The following is a 20,523-nucleotide window of genomic DNA, read 5'->3' as shown; positions in this document are numbered from 1 at the left end:
CTTCAGATGGTTAGCGGGGAGGGAAGACACGAGCCTGCCCTAGAAGGGGGGACTATACCGTGGCTGAGTGAACGTATGGGATCGCCAGCGGGCATGCCGACAACGTAACGGGCCAACACCTGACTCCTCCGCTGAGTCAGGTGCTGGGGGCCTCGGAGGAACTCTGCAGGGTTCGCCAAAGAAATGGGGAACTAAACTGACAAAGCTGAAAAAGCGCACGTATCTCCGGGTTAGGGAGAGAGGCGTAGCAAGCGTGTTTCGACACCTCAACCGAATCGTTTCCTCAATCACCAAGGGTTACCTAATACCCTTGAGGAAACCGGCTCCACTCGCAGATAGTAACCTTGCAAATGTATTGGGTGTCACCCAACCCGTAGCTCTACAATGTCTGTCAGAGAGGCGCCGCATGTTAACGCCCAGGAGGATGCGATGATCCGTGTGGAGTGCGCTCTCACCCCCGGGGGACACAGCTCACCCTGGCTCAAAAGCGAGGGAGATGGCATCCACTATCCAGTGGGCCAACCTCCGTTTAGATACGGCACTTCCCATCTGCCGACCACTGTAATGGACAAAGAGCTGGTCAGAGGATCTAAGGCTCTGAGTGTGGTCCACATATACTCGCAAAGCGCGAACAGGACACAACAATGAAAGGGCTGGGTCTGCCTCCTCCGCGGGCAGCGCTTGCAGGCTCACTACCTGATCCTTAAACGGCGTGGTAGGAACCTTGGGCACATAGCCGAGCCGGGGTCTCAGGACAACGTGAGAGTAGGCCGGCCCGAATTCTAGGCACGAGTCACTGACCGAAAATGCCTGCAGAGCTGTCTTCAAGGACAGAAATCTCAAGGATACTGAGTCGAGTGGTTCGAAGGGATCCCCACGTAGGCTCGTAGCACTACCGCAAGATCTCGAGGGTATGAGAGGGGGGCGGGGTGGAAACATCCGCCTCGCACCTCTGAGGAACTGGATGATGAGGTTATGCCTCCCCACGGTGTTGCCATCCACGCATCATGATGAGCGGAGATGGTGGCAACGTAAACCCTCAGCGCGACAGCCTTCGCTCCACCTGCCCTGAAGGAAAGAAAGCACAACACTGATCTGGCAAGATCGGGGGTCTTCTCGGTGAGAAGCGCACCACTCAGTGAATACTCCACTGCAGGGCGTAGGCATGCCTCGTAGAGGGTGCACTAGCCTGAGTGATGGTATTAACCACCGCCAACGGTAGGTTACCTAAGTCTTCCTCGTCGCGTCTTATGGACCCCACGTGGAGGTTCCACAGAACTAAGCGAGGGTGCCAGATGGTGCCCTGTCCCTGAGAGAGTAGGTCCTTTCTCAAAGGGACTCGCCAGGGGGGGGCGTCGCGAGGAGGGAGAGTTCTGATATCCAGGTCCGGTTGGGCCAGGGGTGCAACTAGCAAGACCTGCCCCTTGTCCTCCCTGACCTTGCACAGAAACTGCACGAGTAGGCTCACTGGGGGAAGTGCATACTTACGCATGCCCCGAGACTCGGGGTGGAGTCGCCATTCTCCCGGGGAAGGAGCTGCCGTGAGAGCCCGTTGGCCACACGGTTGAGCCCATCCGGGGTGTGAATAGCAAGCAGCGACTTCAGCCGCGTATGACTCCAGAGGAGCAGACGGCGAGCGAGCTGAGACATGCAGCGGGAGCGTATACCCCCATCCGGATGGAATACGCTACCGCGGCCGTGCTGTCCGTCCTGACCAGCACGTGTTGCCCCCTCAGCACCGGTAAAAAGCGGCGCAGAGCGAGAAACACTGCCAACAGCTCTAGGCAGTTGATATGCCAATGCAGCTGGGTTCCCCTCCACAGGTCCGCAGCAGCATGCCCGCTACACACGGCCCCCCCACCCCATACTGGAGGCATCTGCCGAAATGACAGCCTGCCTGGACGCCTGACCTAGGGGCACACTGACCCGTAGGAAGGAGGGGTCCTTTCCAGGGGGTGAGGGTGCGGCGACACAGCGCAGTGACAGTCACTCGGTGTGTGCTCGCGTGCCATGCGCGTCTGGGGACCTGATTGTGAAGCCAATGCTGTAGTGGTCTCATATGGAGCAATCCGAGCGGCGTGGCCGCGGCTGCGGATGCCATATGCCCCAGGAGCCTCTGAAATAATTTCCGGGGGACCACTTTTTTCCTGTCGAACTCTCTCAGACAGTTCAGCATTACCTCAGTGCGCTCTCGTGAGAGGCGTGCCTCCATAGTGATCGAGTCCAGCTCCAACCCGAGAAAGGAGATGCTCTGCACGGGGGCGAGCTTGCTCTTTTCTCGATTGACCTGAAACCCCAACGGGCGGAGGTGCCGGAGTTCCTTGTCTCTGTGCATAATCAATTGCTCCCGAGAGTGGGCTAAAAATCAGCCAGTCATCGAAATAATTGAGCGTGCGGATGCCGGCGAGCCGAAGGGGCGCGAGGGCACCCTCCGCGAGCTTGGTGAAAACTCGCGGAGACAGAGAGAGCCCGAAGGGGAGGACCTCGTATTGCCATGCTCGACCTTAGCGTCCCAGACTGGCATTGTTCGGGCTGTCACATCCGGAGGAGGGGAAAAGTGCACTTTCACTGAGGATTTGATGGCGTTTTTTTTTTTTTTTTTTTACGCCTTTAAATAACGTGCCCCGCCCTCCAGCGGGGAAAGAGCAAATTCCCTCCTCCCTAGATGGCCCGCCTCAGGGACGCTTCGCAGTTTGTTTTACCGAACTTAGTGGCGCCCTGGGCGGGGGACGCTGGTTGCCTGCACGATGCTCGGCGCAGCCAAAGCTGCAGGCGGGCGTCCTCGGCGAAAAAGCAGTGGATGTGGATGGCTCGGCGGGGGGAGCGGTCATACAATCCCGCCGATAGAGATCTCGCCCATCGCCTCCGACTGCTCTATCACCGGCGTGAATTCCTGGGCGAATTCACTGCCAATGTCGCCGAACAGGCCAGCCTGTGATATGGGTGAGTTAAGAAAGCGAACTTTGTCAACGTCACGCACATCACCAGGTTTAGCCTGAGGTGGCATTCCTGGATCACAGATGTGATCATCGTCCTTCCCAGGGCACACACAGCCGACTTTTATTTTTTTATTTATTTATTTTTTTTTTGTAAGAGCATAGTCAGTTGCGGTGCAGAGCGCATGCTCAGTCCTGGGTCAGAACCATCCTCGCGCAGCCGGGCCAGCGCCTGCGCTTGGTAGCGCTAGTAGGTGGCCATAGCGTGCATGGTGAGGGGGAAGACGCACTCAGCACACCGCGTGAGCCTACTGTGCCCATTCAGGAAGAAGGGGATGGGGAGGCTTAGAAGGTCTCGTCTTCATCCTCCACATCACACCCCTCTAATTGGTCCGGCCGTGGGTCTGGTGATGGTTTATCACCAGCCTGGGGAAGCAGCCTGGGGAAGCACAGCCGCAAAGTCTGCTTCTGGATTCGACGCCGCGCTCAAAGTCCCGGAGGGAGCGAGCGGGTTCGAATCCTCGTCAGACCTTGACAGCCCAACCTCCAAGGATGGTGAGGATGGAAGCGCACGCAGATCGGGCAGAAAAAAGTGCCCTCAGGACTGCGTGAGTTTACTGTGCACTTCCGGGAAGAAGGGGACGGGAGGCTTTGAAGGTCTTGCCTCCTTATATCCTCCACATCACACCCATCTAGTCGGTCCAGCCGCGGGGCTGGAGGATAAACCATCACCAGACCCACGGCCGAAGCAGCCCGAGAAAGCACGGCCATCACGTCTGCTTTTTAGATGCCAACGCCGTGCTCTCCACCCCGGAGGGAGGGAGCGAGCGGGCTTGCATCCTCATCAGACAATGACAGCCCATCCTCCGATGCAGCGATGGACATCTGACCCCCGGTGTCATCAGGTGAGAGAGCGACCATCCAAGGACGGAACGCTTATCTTCACCTGAAGCTTGGATGGAGCGCGTGGAGGAGCGAGAGGTCCGCGGCCCGGGGCCGGCGGATTTACTCCCACTGAAACCCTCAGATCTGCCCGAGTGCCAACCGCAGTGCGGGGGACAACTAGGGTGGGTGGCTCTTTTGCAAGAGCGAGCCGCGATCTTAACTGCGCAACAGACATGACATCAGTGATGGCATGCACTGCCCGCGAGCACCGCATTAACATGCTGGACCCCCACACATGAAACGCTGTGCTCTTGCCCATCATCCGGGGATAGGAAACCACCGCATCCAGAAACGCACGGTCAGAGTGACGTCTTGAAAAAGACGCACTGCACGACCGTGTTGCTCTTTTAGGAAAGCTTTTTTCCTATATACAAACCGCTCTTGGAGGACCGGACCCAAAGGACGCCAGGCAAGGGAGAAATACCCAGCTCGACCATCTGCCACTGCGTATACGCGCTCTGGACCGGGAGAAGCTGCTTCTCGATCACTCTCTGTAGACACAGGTTGGAGATACCCTCAAAGACTCTCTCAGAAGCTTCGTGAAAGGTTCTGAAAGCGAAAGGATGTCGAGCATGGCACTGGCTGCGTCTTTATAGCATGACTGATTGTCATTGACGCCAGCTGTGCACGCTGACGCTGCCAACTCATTGGCATTTCATTGACCCGTTTTTATACTCTTTCAGATGATTGGTTTCTGACGAAATCCCCATAGTGGAAGTTTCCACATAGCATTGGAGTTCCCCATCTGAAGGGGAACTATCTGTATATAAGAACTTTGATTGTAACATTAACTTAATTTGATTGTAATGCAATAATGTGCACCTTTTATAAAGCTGCCTTGAAACAATAAATATTGTTAAAAGTGCTGTACAAATAAACTTGAATTGAATTGAATGCTAAAAAGTATTTTTTAGCTTTTGGAGCACAATATGCTGCCTTCTTTTCTAGGAATGCCCATGCATATTTCAACAAGACAATGCAAAACCACATTCTGTACACATTTTAAAGTCCAGGCAGTAGAGGAAGAGGATACAAGTACTTGACTGGCTTGCCTGCAGTCCTGACCTGTTCCCAATAGAGAATGTGTGGTGCTTTTTACTTTTCAAAACAATGAAGACGAAAAAATGGGACAAAATTAAACCTGAAACACTTCATCACTTGGTGTTTTCAGTCCCTAAATGTCTTTTAAGTGTTGTGAAAAGGAATGGCAATATTACAAAGTGGTAAACGCTTTACTGTTCCAATTTTTCTAAAAACGGGATGCAAGAACCAAAATTGGAATATGTGTTTATTTTGAAAAATACAATAAAAATCACGAGGAACCCATTAAATGATGTTTGTTGTATTGTCTGCAATGAAATAGAAGTCAAAGTAAATTCAGAAATCACTACTTTCTTTTTTTATTTGCGTTTTTCATACTGTCCTGATTTCTGACCCGTTTTCTGATTTGGGGTTGTATTTAAAATAAACTAAATTAACTAATAAATAACTGCATCAAGTAGTCCATCATTTTGGAGTGCACTCTAGATGTTTAAGAAGATGGTATAAAGCACAGCCTGTATTCTTAATTTTTTTTTTACATTTAAATTGTAATCTTACAGATATACAGATAATCAGGCATTCGAAAGTTAAAGAAAACCATTCAAAAGTTTACCATGTAGAATAATGAAAGATGCTTTCAACTTAGAATTCCACATTGTCCAACATGTTTAAAGCAATGATAAAAGAGCATTGTTTTACTGCATATGCATTACATAATACAAAACACATGACAGCATTTTGTTTTGGGGAATGAATATATAGTGTATAACAGGTTGCAGGCTATGGCCTTGGTTCTTACCTGTAGCCATGGATGACTGAGGGTTTTATCCACACTGTAGCGTTTCCTCATCTTGACTTGCAAAAGATTGTTGATCAGATCTGTAGCTGTAGAGTTTAAGGGACATTGGATTATTCAGGAATGCTGACAAGAATACAGAAAAGTATTATTGAGTATTTTCTTTAGGGCTGGAAAATGTGACTCATAGAAAAAAAAAAAACTCTATAGTATATCTATTTATATATTGCTCTGTTGTTTATTTTTGTGGTGCTTACAGTAATATTTTTCATCATTTAGATAAGCACAAAAATTAAACTCCATCATGGAGATGCAGATGGAAAAGTGAATAACAGCATGGATAGACAGCTGCATGTTTAAATGATCAATGTTTACAGTTTGCATTTTATTTCTAGCAATATTTTATGCTGGGTCTGTTATCATTTTGAAAAGCATTACATGTTTCATTAATATTTGTTTTATACTTTATCTAAAATGTGAACTAAAGCTCCAAATAAAATGAGAAAAAACTACAATTAGTGGTTTCAAGATAATTCAGAATGATTAATGTAATAAATGATTAATATAAACTAGTCAAATGAACATTTATACGTCTTATTTTTCAGGCATTTAATAATATTTACTTTATATTGTAATACATGGTTTATTAATTCAAATTCATTCAGTTTTGTGACCTAATCTAATGTCTCACCTATTTATAATTTGTAAACCCCTTATAAATGACAAATAATATATATTATAGTTGTATTCTAAACAGAAAAAACAGAAAACTTCATGGTGATTCAAACAAAAATATTAACTTCAAGATACTTTCAAAAAAACAAAATTACCACACAGTTTAAACATTGCTAAATTACAATGTGTTTTATCAAATTGCTATTGTTACGTCATTATGCTGTTCTTTTAGCAAATTTTACGTTGTATTTTAACACTTGTATTATTCAGCAATGTTTAAACCGTACAGTAAATTTATTTTTAGATAAGACTGCAAACAATTATTTTTGCTTTGATACTGAGATTTTAAAGCATGAATACAGTCCTCACTTTAGATTATAATATCAAAATACAACAAAAAAAAAAATTATAAAACAACAACAACAATTTTCCAAAATTTTACAATTTTACATTTCAATGTTATTCAGCAACATTTAAACTGTACAATAGTTGTATTTTTCAGATAAGGCAGCAATTATTTATTTTTCATTTGATGCAGTTTCATTTGTGTATCTTAAAATTAATAATTTAATGGTACTGAATCATTATGTTGTTTATTTCCTTTTTTCTGTTTCGAATATAACTGAGTCTTTAATTGTAATTTATAATAGATTTACAAAGCATACAAAGTCCTCACTATTTATGTATTTAGTGTTACAAAACTGCATGAAGTTGAGTTAAATAAACATTTAACATACAAAGTAACTATTACTATATGCTTAAAAAATTGTTTATTAATCATTTACTTACTCATTCTGAATTATGTTTAAAAAACCACCAACTATCTTAAATAACTGGTTTGTAAACAATGTAATACTTCATTTAGTAATAAAAAATTTATCATTTAAAGCATGAAAATATGATCATTAAGCACATTATACATGTGCTTACTAGTAGTCAAGAATTTGCAGCTGTATTAATAAACTGCTTACTAATGTCTGTTTATGTAGAGTCAAGTTAAGCTAATGCATAATAAATGTTTTATAGTGTGCAGTTATTATAAAGTGCTACCGCAAATATGCAAGTACATTTGTAGTACAGTTCACATGCTTTTTTTCTTAAATTTACGATTTGTGTAGTCAAAGTTTACAATCTTTTACATACATACCCCCCAAAATGAATCCAATTTAGTCCCAAGTACTAGTTTTGAAAAAACCTACTGCTAATTGGAAATTAACTTGAAATGATTTGCAAGGGTTCATGCAAATTAATAAACATTCTTTTTTAATTCCACACAATGCAGATGATATAAAGACACAAGCTCAAAATTTTTTGTGAAAATTAACAGGCTGTATAATTGTTTGAATAATTGTTTCTCCATATACAGTTGAAGTCAGAATTATTAGCCCTCCTTGAATTATTATTATTTTTTTAAATATTTCCCAAAAGATGTTTAACAGAGAAAGGAAATTTTCACAGTATGTCTGATAATATTTTTTCTTCTGTAGAAAGGCTTATGTTTTATTTCGGTTAGAATAAAAGCAGTTTTAAATCTTTTAAAAGCCATTTTGTGGTCAAAATTATTAGCCCCTTTAAGCTATATTTTTGCCTAATTACCCGAACCTACCTAATTAACCTAGTAAATCCTTTATATGTCACTTGAAGCTGTATAGAAGTGTCTTGAAAAATATCTAGTAAAATATAATTTACTGTCATCATGGCAAAGATAAAATAAATCAGTTGTTAGAAATGAGTTATTACAACTATTATGTTTAGAAATGTGTTGAAAAATCTTCTCTCCATTACACAGAAATAAGCAGGGGGGATAATAATTCAAGGGGACTAATAATTCTGACTTCAACTGTATGCTGAACACTGTATAACTGGAATTAATTTCATTTCAGTTCAGAATTGCTTCTTTCTTTTGGAAAACTATCAACTAGAAATTAGAAATGAGTTATCAAAACTATTATGTTTACAAATGTGTTAAAAAAATCTCTCCGTTAAACAGCAACTGGGGAAAAAAATTAATTCTAAAATTCTGACTTCAACTGTATATGAACCATAGAAAATACATAATACACACAGCAAAAAACACTTATTCAAGAGTTCAAATTTGGTCAGATTCTTAAATGTACTGCATTTTAAGGTTGCTAACATTTTCTTTAAATTATTTAATTTTTTATATTACAAATGCCCACATTTTGAATGCCTATTTAATACTACTAGTGTAAAACAAGTATGGGAAATGTCAGGGTAAGTGTGTTTCTTCACACACAGGTGAAATGAAGCAAATGTAATGATGAATTTGAGGATAATTGCTCCAACAAAAATAAACCAAGCTATAAAACCAGACTGGTAATGATGTGAAGTGTAGAGACAACGAAAAGACATTTATAGTGCAGTAGAGGAGTAGGACAGGCTAAAATTGGGAGAGGCTGCTATAATGTTTCAGGTCTCGGGTGGAACAGAACTATTCTGAACACATATGGGGGAGGACAGTCTGTCTGCTTACTGTCTGACATACACCCAGACATCTCCCTCCATCTTCGCTAAACAATACACACACATTATTCTTAGCCATGATGATTCTCTATGTCTTTGTAAAACATATGAACCCAGCTTTTATTTTGTTTTGTTCTCAGTACCTGCTCCTAAAAATCTAAATATGAAGTTGCTTCAACCAGGAAGGGATTTTCAGAATCTTTTTCAGATTTATTACAATTATTTTAAGAGATAAAACTCTAAAAAGACACATTTAAAAAACAAACAAACAAACAAACAAACAAACAAACAAACAAAGTATGAATAGAGTGACTTAAGGTTAAAAATATAAAGTTATAAAATATAAAAAATACACTCCAACAATAAGTATAGAGCCAATGAGTTGGATTGCACATGTTGATAATTGATTAATTAACCATTCCTAAAGGGAACCCTGGGTATCAAGACTTGTAGGCCTTAACATAATGTAAATGATGCCTCTTGGTGAGATATGTAGAAGAAAATTATGTTGAGATTTTATGAAATTATGTAAATCTATGTTGAGAAAAGAAACGGCAGACAATAAACATGCCAACATTTGTCAACTTCTGTTTTCACTGCTGAATCATCATACCTGGATAGGGGTTTATACCTGTCAGGCGTGGAAGCCACTATGCATTAGTTTAAATTAAACACTTAACTTATTGACCACAGTAAAACTGGCCGATAGCCAGCTCTCTCCATAAATGAGCTTGAGCTTTCTCCATCAAAAACTTTTAGTACGAACTACACTTGATATTCATGAGCGTTTAGACCAGGGGTGCGCAAACTCGGTCCTGGAGAGCTGATGTCCTGCACAGTTTAGCTCCAACTCTAATCAAGATCACTAGAATTCTATAGCCAGGGCTGCGTCGAAACCGCCTACTACTCAGTAGGTATTGCATTTGAATTTAAACGTACAACTCGGCCGTTAGAAAAGTGCGTTCTGTACAGTATGAATGAGAGAAGTATGAATGGAATTCGGACGTACTACATCCGCCATTTTGTCATGGTCACGTGACATACCTGCGTCAGTTTGCTCCCATCACGTGACATACCTGTGCTTTGCTCCCATTCATGAATTCGCTCGGGGGCCATCATGTGATGGGATGCGCACTCCAGAATCTCACCGGAAGTAGTAAGTCATCCGGGAACTTCTCACATACTAATTTTCGAATTGTATGAATTCGGACATACTACTTGGCTCGCATACTGATTTTAGCGTACTGTATAGTATGGAAGTATGCGGTTTCGGACGCAGCCCAGGTGTGTTTGATTAGTGTTGGAGCTAAACTGTGCAAGTCACCAGCCCTCCAGGACCAAGTATGCCCATCCCTGGTTTAGACTCTTTGTGTATAAACAGAGATGTTGCAGCATTTAGTTTAAATGTGGGTTTCTATCTATCTCTACCTGTGCACTCCAGTATAGCAGCTTACTAAAAGCCTTAAAGTTAGCAGGCATCTGCTCAGGGAAACAGTGAAGACATGCATCACTTCTGTTCTTAGTGTCATTTGTGTGAAAATTAAAAGCAAAAGCTGCACAATGATGCATCATATCATTATTTTGTATCCCCAGATGTGCTGTGTTTAAAATAGGAACAGATAGAGTGTCAGAGAGGGAGCAATCAAATTACATCATCGAACACCATGGTACAAAATAAATGTAGATTTTTTTTGCATAACCTAAATACATTTGTTTTTTTTCCACAAGTCTTAATACTCAGGGTTCCCTTAAAAATTAATATTTGATTTAAAAAAAATAATTAAACATAGCATTCCATAGCATTTTTATTGTTGTTGCTTTTTCCAAAATAAACACGTATTCCTATTTTAGGGTATATGCAGGAATCCTAAATGAAATTTCAATACCTTTTTAGGAATTTTTATTAAAGACCTTCTCAGAATATTTTAAGACCTCGTCATCACTTTAAGTTCTAATCAGTATCAAACCTTTAACTTAATAAACAGTTTCTAGTAAACAGTTGTAGTTAAATAAATGAATGGGGCACAACCGTGCAACACAACTTAAATAAGCTCGGAAGAAACAAAGCTTGAAAAAATAAATTACACGGTTCTTTTCAGCAACAGGGTTTAGCCACTGTTTAAACTTATCTTTCTCCAACCAGGAGTACGCAAACTTGCATTATCCCATTTTACCGTCTGTTTTGCTCTATGGCAGGGCTATTCAATTAGTTTGTCATGGGGGCCAGTTCATGAAAAGCATCCCACATGAGGGGCCGGAGAAATATGACTTGCAATATGAGTGATGACACAACAGCATATAAGACACCCACATTGAATTTTGAAACTACATAATATCACTGCATTGTACAATGGCCTTTTTTTTTTTTTTTTACAAACATTCAAATCATTTCAAAGCACAACAAAAGCAGTGCAATGCTTAAAGAGGCTTCTTCTAAATTCAGACACATTCATAAATATTGTGTTTTGAACTGCATAACAATTATAGATGCATTATGGATATTTTTGGTTGTAAGATTTTATAGTCTGAAGAATAATCATGGTTTCATGTTATCATGTCTAATGTAAATTGAAGCTTTATATTAGGTAAGTATTTAAATGAGTATTTAAATTTGTTATCATCTGTCATACATCTTCATACATACATAATCATTTTAATAATTCATCTAACGTATCTTTTGTTTTTAATAAATTTGCAACGATTTCAAAAAATCTTTTTTTCACATTGTCAATGTGGGGTATTGCGTGTAGAATTTTGAGGAAACTAATGAATTCAATGCTTTCTGGAATAAGGCTATAACATAAAAAATGTGGAAAAAGTGAAGCACTGTGAATACTTTTCGGATGCACTGTATAAGATTTCTAGCTTATCTTTGCCAAGACTGTTCTCCCTTGCAGCCAGCTAGCATTTAGCATTGTTTCTAAAAAGCAAATATAATCATCCAAGTTAGTGTGAAGGCTGTGCTGAGTCTACGAGAAGGCGCTGAAGCAGACATGTGGGTGTGTAGCTAGGATCATGAATGCTAATGCTTGCAGTTCAGCAGCACAATATTTTATAATCTTCAAGAGACACTCACATGCTGTCACGATCACCAGCGATCGTAACATCCTAGATCGCTGGATCTCACACACATTCACTTGGTCTACAAATCCGCCATTTATGGACTACATTTTCATACATGCACTCCGTTCCACAAACACACATGCTTCCTCATTTTCACTGATTACACTTGCACCAGCTGAGGTGCACACACTATTTAAACAACACACACACTCCCTGCCTTTGCCGAGTCTTGTTTATCTGTAAAGTGACATTACAACGCGTTTCCCTTAGTCTTGTTCCTCCGTGTTTTTGATCTTTGCCTGGTTTCCCTTTCTCCTTGTCTGCCGCCTGTCTACCGACCTCTCGCCTGTGTTTGATTACGATTCTGGACTGCCTTTATACATCTGTTTGCACCTGTGTTGACCATTGCCTCCCTGACTTTGAATAAACCTGCACGTGGATCCTAAACCTCAGTTGTCTATGTCACTCCCCGTGTTACACATGCACTATGCACTTAGTCACCCCCCCACGTACAATTCCCCTGGACAACACTGTCGGTTTAAAGTCTGTTCAAGTCCAACACCCAAGCTTATACAAATTTCAGCATTTTAAGCAATAATAGTCATAATAATAATAAATAATAATGAAGATAATATTGTATCAAGTGTACCTGATTGAGATAATATAAGTACTCTGTTTTACTAGTGTTTTTTGGATATCTTAATACAGTAGATCTTTTCTATAATCTTTGATATTGTGGCTTTAATTAGAAGTTTTTGATCAGATATGATTGATGTCCAAATGGAGTGCACAGATCAGAAAACATCCTAAAGGTTATGTCAGAATCAGAGAGAGATGGTGAAGAACTGACCACTGACCTTCAGCAGAGATTTCCTTCCAGGGTGTCGGCGGGTACATGAATGCTGCATTCTGGATTTGGTCATTAATGTCCTCGTCCTCATTGAAGGGGAACGTCCCACTCAAACTGACATAGATAATGACTCCCACTGACCACATGTCAAGTGAACGGTTGTAGCCTTTACTGCGCAGCACCTCCGGGGCTAAATATGCTGGTGTTCCCACAACTGAACGCCGGAAAGACTTCTCCCCGATGATCCGAGCAAAGCCAAAGTCACATAGTTTGACCTGCGACAAAACAGCTTTTCTGTCAGGTTTTTTTTTACAACCTAACCTATTTAGACTTTAGTCATTTTTTAATCACCTCCTGAGAAGTCAGTATTTCAATAATTCAAAGACAACCATGTTTCAGATTTTTCCAAATTCATTCTCATACTTACAGTACACTGCACTCATTAAAGTGATATAATGTATACTGTATAGCAAAGCTTTTACCTTATAAGGCCACAATATTTTGAACATTTAAGTATGTCTAACCATATCCTCACACATCCAGTAAAACTACATAAAGTGATATAAAAATGCACATAATAGCACATTACTTTGTTATTATATACACTACGTGACAAAAGTCTTTTTGCCTATCCAAGTTTTAGGAATAACAAATAATAACTTCTAGTTGATCATTTGGTATGAATAGTGACTTGTATAAAAAAGGCAAAGGCCTCTAGATTACGCTTATTTTACCAAAATAAAATATGATCATCAGGGCTGTACCGATACGCGATATGAAACCGAAATCGCAACACTCAGATCCACGATCCTGTGTCGCGGTGTGATAAGGGAGAACCGCGACACACCCTATGACTACCTTTCCAATAATGTAATGCCTGCCTGCAAAAGTTGAGCTAGTTGAAGAAGAATGTGAGGAAACATGGCAACCAACCCAGAGAAACATGGCAACCCACCCTCCTCATTTCAAGTGGTGCTCACTGCAGAGCTACTTGGGCAGAGCTAAACTCCAGCAAGGGGGAGCTTGAGCTCCAGCTCCTCCTTCCTTGCACTACTTCTACGAGTGATGTCACTGGGGGTTGGGGTTAGGGGTGGGGTGGGTGTACGCATTAAAACAGCTTATAGGAGGAGGACCGAGCAGTGTCTCCCTCATTTAGGTCAGCAGTATGGCAACATTAGTTACCCGGTGGAGATAAAGGATGGCAATCTTGTAGTCGACAAGACCCACACAATTTGCTGTAAGTGCTTTAAAACGCTTTCCCAAGTGACAGGCAACACAACCAACATGCAGATGCATATCCTAGAAATCAATTTAGCTCAAATCAAACATCCCCTTTCCCGTGACAACAGAGCGGGGTTAAGTTGGTATTGCTTTTGATATTCCTGACACATTCAGTGATAGACGGCAATAACTCAAAAACCTCTTACCCTAAAATCATCTAAAGTGTGTTTTCTACAAAAAGACAAAGCTGGTTATGTTTCACAGCTGTATTTTTCTTTTTTTTTTTGCTCGACATTACGAGCACTGCTCCGTTTAAGCCCTCGCAATATGCGTTTAGCCGGGAGAGGTCGCGCTGAGCGGAGCTCTTAGTAAGGGACCATCTGAATGTGACAGGAATATCAAAAACAACAGACAACGGCAGAAACATTGCCAATGCTGTCGAAGTAGCCATATTTTCACCGCATACACAATGCTTTGCTCACACACTGTTAATCTGGCTGCACAGAGAGGGATAGCGAGATGTCCCGACTCCTCGGCAGAGTAAGGAAAGTTTGGTGTATCGTTACAGCCCTAATGATCATGCCTTAATTTTTAATTATTTAATTAGGACAGTAAGGTCTGACTTTACTATGACAAAAGTCTTGTCACTTAACAGAAATAATGTACAGTACAGAATATAAAGTCATGCTGCAGTGGAAAAAAAAAATTGTGTATGACTCCTATGAGCGACTGCATCCATACATCTCTGCAATGACTTGGCAAAGGAAAGGAATGGCCAAAGGAATGGCAAAAAAAGTGTTCCTGCAGAACTCACAGAATTCATAAAAATTCTTTGGATTCATCTTCAATGCCTGCTCCTTCATTTTACTCCAGACATGCTTATGGCCAATTCTTGAGCACCTTGACCTTCTTTGCTAGCAGGAACGTTTATGTGGAGGCTGAAGTATGAGAAGGAGCGCTATCCTGATGAAGAATTTGCCCTCTCCTTTGGTTTGTAATGTGATGGGCAGCACAAATGTCCTGATACCTTAAGCTGTTGATGTTGCCATCCACTATGCAGATCTCTCACACACCCCCATACTGAATGTGACCCCAAACCATGGTTTTTCCATGATTTTTTTACTAATTTCTGTGAGAATGTTGGGTCGATGCAGGTTCCAAAAGGTCTTCTGCAGTATTTTTAATTATAGGCATTTAGTTCACCAGATGATTCATCGGAAAAATCTACCATAGGTCACTTTTCTAAATGATCAACTAGAACTCAAGTTATTATTTGCTGCTCTTTGTCTTTGACAAGATCTTTGTCAGGTAGTGTGCATATTTATATATTTATATACATACACTGAAGATATATTCAGCTCTATACATACATCTCTATTCAATATTCAACTCTCCATGCAAAACTGAATGTATTTCTGTAAAAGTTGCTTTTTCTAAACAATTTCAATTGAATATGTTTATATATATGACTGTTGTTTACCTGAGGAAACGGCTCAGCAGACGCCAACAGCACATTTTCTGGCTTCAGGTCACAGTGAACAATATTCTTGAAATGAAGGTGTCTCAAAGCCACAAGGATCTATGACAGTGAAGCAGAGACTAATTTCCATGCAGGCATCAACCAGATGATGAAGCTTTAATGTGATAGTTTGCAAAAATGGAAATTATGTTATTAATTACTACCGTACATCAGTGCACAGTGCTCTTATGGGATTAAAGACATTTCGACATAGTTGAGTCACCTCTACTACTACATCCTCAATCACCCCATTCAGTTCCTGCAGGATCAGTTCTCTTGTTTGTGATGATTTTAAATAAAATTATTATTGTGATTTATAGGAAGATAGAAAGATTTGCACAGAAGAAAGATCATTACTCACTCTACTGCTCTTTAACTTTGCATTTTCATTTAGTTTGTAATGATTATAAAGCTGTTTTTTCATCTTGCACCCTGTTTTTTCACATGTATATGTATTTTGGGCTTATACACGCCAACTATAAATTGCGGCAGTCAATTTAAATAATTCTATAGCAGCTGTTGCTGTCTTTACTGCTTCTGCCTCATGTAGCAAATCCAATGGCTTGGGTAGTGATGATTCTCTCTCTCAATATCTGCCGTGTTAGCATGTTTACAAACTTTAACTTTTGCAATTCCCTAATTATTAAGGATACTTAACTAATAATTTGATGACTGAAAATGTATTTATAATTTACTTTATGGATCATATTTAAGTTATTATTACAGCTTACTTAAGCAATCACCTGGTTTTATAATTAAAAGACTAAAGCTTACTGAGTAAAACATGTATAATTAATGTACATGAGATCTATGCAATATTATTTTGGATCTGTAAATTTCATTTTATGTGTGGATTATAGTAGGTTAGTAGGGTGTTTGAAAAGCATGAATGGTGCACCTCTAGTTTTTACTTTTCTCATTAGTAACATTGCACTGTGCAGAAAAGACAACTTAAAAAAAGCACATGGCTTAAAACTGTTGAGCTTTTTAATGTTGAGCAAACAGCACTGACATTAAGCTACAGGGTAAAATCAAAGAGTTTTTTCAGTGTTTTTAATTTATTTTCATTGAAATGGCGGCCTCTGAAACCACAGACAGAAGCATATGAGCCACATCACAGCAGCTCTGTGGCTTCAGATCATAGCTAATGGATGAGCTCCTGTGGCCTTCAGGGGCCCCCCAGCTCTAACCAGCACTCTTATTCATCTCTAGATGAGATCCAGATCACAGCCTTGTCTCTGTGCTACAGATAAACCAGAAGAAAACTAATCCGACGAGAAATACGTGTGCAAACCTGTGTGACCAGAAACTTGGTGATGCGCTCTGGAAGTTTGCTCTTCTCGCTGGACAAGATCATCTCCAGCATGTCGCCATGAAGTTTCTCCATCACAACAAACACTCGCTCTGGAGTCTCGAACATACACTCCAGGTTTACTATCCCGGGATGGTGTAAATTCTAAAAGAAAAAGAACAATATGCACATTACATGACAACACCAGTCTGAACCTGAAGATTAAGAATGGCATTGACATTGTCTCGTATCTTTCCATAACCATCAATAAAGATGATTACCTGTAAAATGGCCACCTCATTTCTCAGCTGGCTCTCTTGTTTGGTGGGGAACCTCATTTTATCTATGACCTTGATGGCCACATCTCTTCCTGTTTTTCTGTGTTTTCCTTGAAAACAGACATAACGAAATTCACACATTTTAAAGGAAATAACACAGAAAAAAAGATTATACGATGCAAGTGAAAAATAAAAAAATAGATGTATTGAATTTATCAAAATATTTTGGTTTGTATAATATATACTATATGTAGTGAGCATATAAACCCTGCAAAATAAACACATACAGGGCAAATAGGAAGTTAATTGGGCAATACGGAAGTAGGAAGTTAATTGGGCAACAGGTCTGTTAATAAAGTAGCTTATATAAATATACAGACTTGTATTTTATTGCAGACAATATGAACACAAAATATGTTATGTTTTGTCTGTTCAACATTTAATTTGTAAATATACATCTTTTCCTGTCATTCAGACCTGCAATACATTCCAAAAACGTTAGGACAGGAATTATTATTTAATACAAAAGTAGCATCCAAGAAAGATCCAGTCCTTTAGGAGCAAAGATAGACAGAGTATTGCCAGTTTGCCAACAAATATGTGGGAAAATTATTGACATGTTGAAAAACAATGTTCCTTAAAAAAGATTGGAGGACATTTGGATATTTCACCTTCAACAGTGCATAGCATAATTTAAAGATTCGAGGAATCTTTAGGACAAGAGTGCAAGCCTAAGCTGAACAACCGTGATCTCTGATCCCTCAGGCGACACTGCATCAAGAATCCTCACTTAACTATAAGTGATATCAATGATATGTCCAGAAGCGCCGTCAACTTCTCTGGGCTTGAAGGTATCTGGGATGTATCATCACACAGTGGAAACTAGTAGTCCTGTGGTCAGATGAATCCCTATTTCAGGTATTTTTTGGGAGAAATGGAACCTGTATGCTCCGAACCAAAGAAGAAAAGGATCAGCCAGATTGTTACCAGCAACAAGTCCAAATGCCAAATACAAGTCCAAATGACAATGCCCTTGACAAAGGTAACTTTTGATTCTGTGATGGCACCATTAATGCTGAAAAGTACACAGAGATTTTGGAGCACAATATGCTGCCTTCTTTTCCAGGGATGCACATGCATATTTAAAAAAAATTGGCTTAAAGGGGCTAATAATTTTGACCTTAAAATGGGTTTTAAAAAATTTAAAACTGCTTTTATTCTAGTCGAAATAAAACAAATAAGACTTTCTCCAGGAGAAAAAAATATTATCAGACATACTGTGAAAATTTAATCATCAATCAATCATATATATAAGCCAGGGAACAATTGTAAGAATGTACCTCCGTAAACAATGCCGAATTGTCCAGAGCCCAACACTTCATCGGCAAAGATCTGATAGATTGAGCTGATATCCTAAACACAGAAGAATAAACAGCAGAAGATTCACTCAGCCATTAAATAAATATTCATATCACATACAGCCATATGAAAAGGTAATGATACCTATGACATTTTTCCATAAAAGTTTTTCTATTAAAATAAAAATCTGGTTTTTGTTTGGTCTTACAATTTGGAAAATAAAGATTAATAACTACACATAGTATGAACTCAAATATGCTAGACACTGCTAATCAAATGCCTGAACTGATCATCAGCAGAATTTTGAGCAGTTTGTTGGTCTGGTGGTGTATTACAGAACTATTAAATCTTATCAAATCTGTTTGGTAAGCCTGGTAAAAAGCTATTCATCTTAACTACAGGTAGGAAGGTGGCATTACAGAAACATTCTAACTTGACAAACAAACAAACAAACAAACAAACAAACAAACAAACAAACAAACAAACAAAAATAACAACTTATCTTTAGAGTAACCCAACAGCTGTCCTAACTTCTACATTTTTTGAAATTTATTGGAAAATAAAAACAAAACTGCACTGTCCAAAAATGGCATTACATTTATTGATGATTAAAAAATTAAGAATAAACGTATATTAAGGTTGTAAGTCGCTTGGATGGACCATGAATAAGTGTTATCTTCCATGACACAACACCGATAATTACAGACTTCTGTGCAAAATGATATTACAATTAACACAGGAACTGTAACCAGTATTACAGAGACCAACAAAGCATCACAGGGCATTACTGGCTATTGTAAGAGAGCCTAATGACTTATGTTTTTTTTATGTGGTTTATTATTTCCTGCTAGTTTTATCCATTTTATTTAGGTTACTCATTAGCTGCTTGACCAGTGTTACAAACAGCAGTGTTACATTAGCTGCTTTAGCAGTGTAACAAACCTGAAAGTGAATTTTGAAACTGGATTACACAATTTTTTCAAAATTTACTAACTACAGTAAAGATAAGATTGTGTAAGATTTGATAAGAACACCAAACCAAGTTTAGACTTGCTTCTATATAATACGAATCTGTGAAAAAAAATATTGATTTAACACATATGGGCCCTATCAAACACCCGGTGCAATAAGGTGCAAGATGTGTTTCCACAACGTGTGGCTAGTTTCAGACCAACACAAACCTAATTTTAGCGTTTTCCACCACGTTGTTTAAGTAGCAAATCCATTTGCACCACTTTGTAGACTCATGGGTGTTCTGGTCTGGAAATTAGGTGTGTTAAGGCGCATTGTTGGTGCGTTGCTATTTTGAGGAACTAAAATAGACTGCTCAGTAGACCAGCTGAAAGCAGGTCTAAAGTCCAGCGCAGAGCGCGTCAGTTGTGCGCCTCGCTTAAACATTGCTTAAAACACAGGATGTAGAGCAATACGCAAATATCTTTTCAAATAAAAAAGAATTAAAAGACTAAAATATTACAAAATTTATTATTTTCTATAAATATAAAAACCACTGCCTCCATGCCTTCTTCACCTCGGGGGCTTTTTTCAGTTTATTCATGACAACTTGATTTTACACAATGTTATTATTATCATTATTATTATTTATATTATGCATATTTATATTTGTTTTATTGAAAAACAAGCTTAGATTTGTCCACCTGTCAGGTTTTGGACCATATGGGGGATTTGACGTGCGTTTGGATATAACTCAGCTTTTTGACCACACTTTGTTATAACTGTTCATTTATTTATTTGCTGGAAATTAGAACTGAATCTAGAAATAGTTTTAAAACAAATATTTGCGCTTAACAAACTAAATTAATTATGTAGGCGAATGCATGTCTTCAGTGGAGAGTGTACAACATCGTTTCCTTATCCACGAAAGAGAGAAAGTGAAAGTAAAGGCCGAAGTGAGGAGGCTCAATTTCCTCTTGCTGCAGATGCTGTTTAACTGTTTTGAAGTGTTCGGTTTTTAAACTTACAGCCATGTCTGTTTTACTTACTATAGTCTGCCATGTAAATAGCAAATGCGCCATGGAGCGACGCAGCTGACTCTTAAAGGGAATGG

General features: G+C 39.9%; 1 protein-coding gene across 1 annotated transcript in view; it reads right to left on the bottom strand.

Moving 5' to 3' along the window:
• The window catches only part of prkd3 (protein kinase D3), a 190,374-nt gene that overhangs the window by 4,985 nt on the left and 164,866 nt on the right, over positions 1-20,523 (bottom strand). Inside the window, 6 exon segments of the mRNA XM_056477312.1 lie at positions 5,722-5,807; positions 12,798-13,065; positions 15,492-15,590; positions 16,825-16,986; positions 17,103-17,209; positions 18,440-18,512. Coding sequence (XP_056333287.1) covers positions 5,722-5,807; positions 12,798-13,065; positions 15,492-15,590; positions 16,825-16,986; positions 17,103-17,209; positions 18,440-18,512 — 795 coding nt within the window.

This window comes from Danio aesculapii, chromosome 17 (assembly GCF_903798145.1).
Source record: "Danio aesculapii chromosome 17, fDanAes4.1, whole genome shotgun sequence".
Classification (NCBI taxonomy): Eukaryota; Metazoa; Chordata; class Actinopteri; order Cypriniformes; family Danionidae; genus Danio; species Danio aesculapii.
The sequence above is the reverse complement of the archived record's forward strand: the minus strand, read 5'-3'. Positions and strand labels throughout refer to the sequence as shown.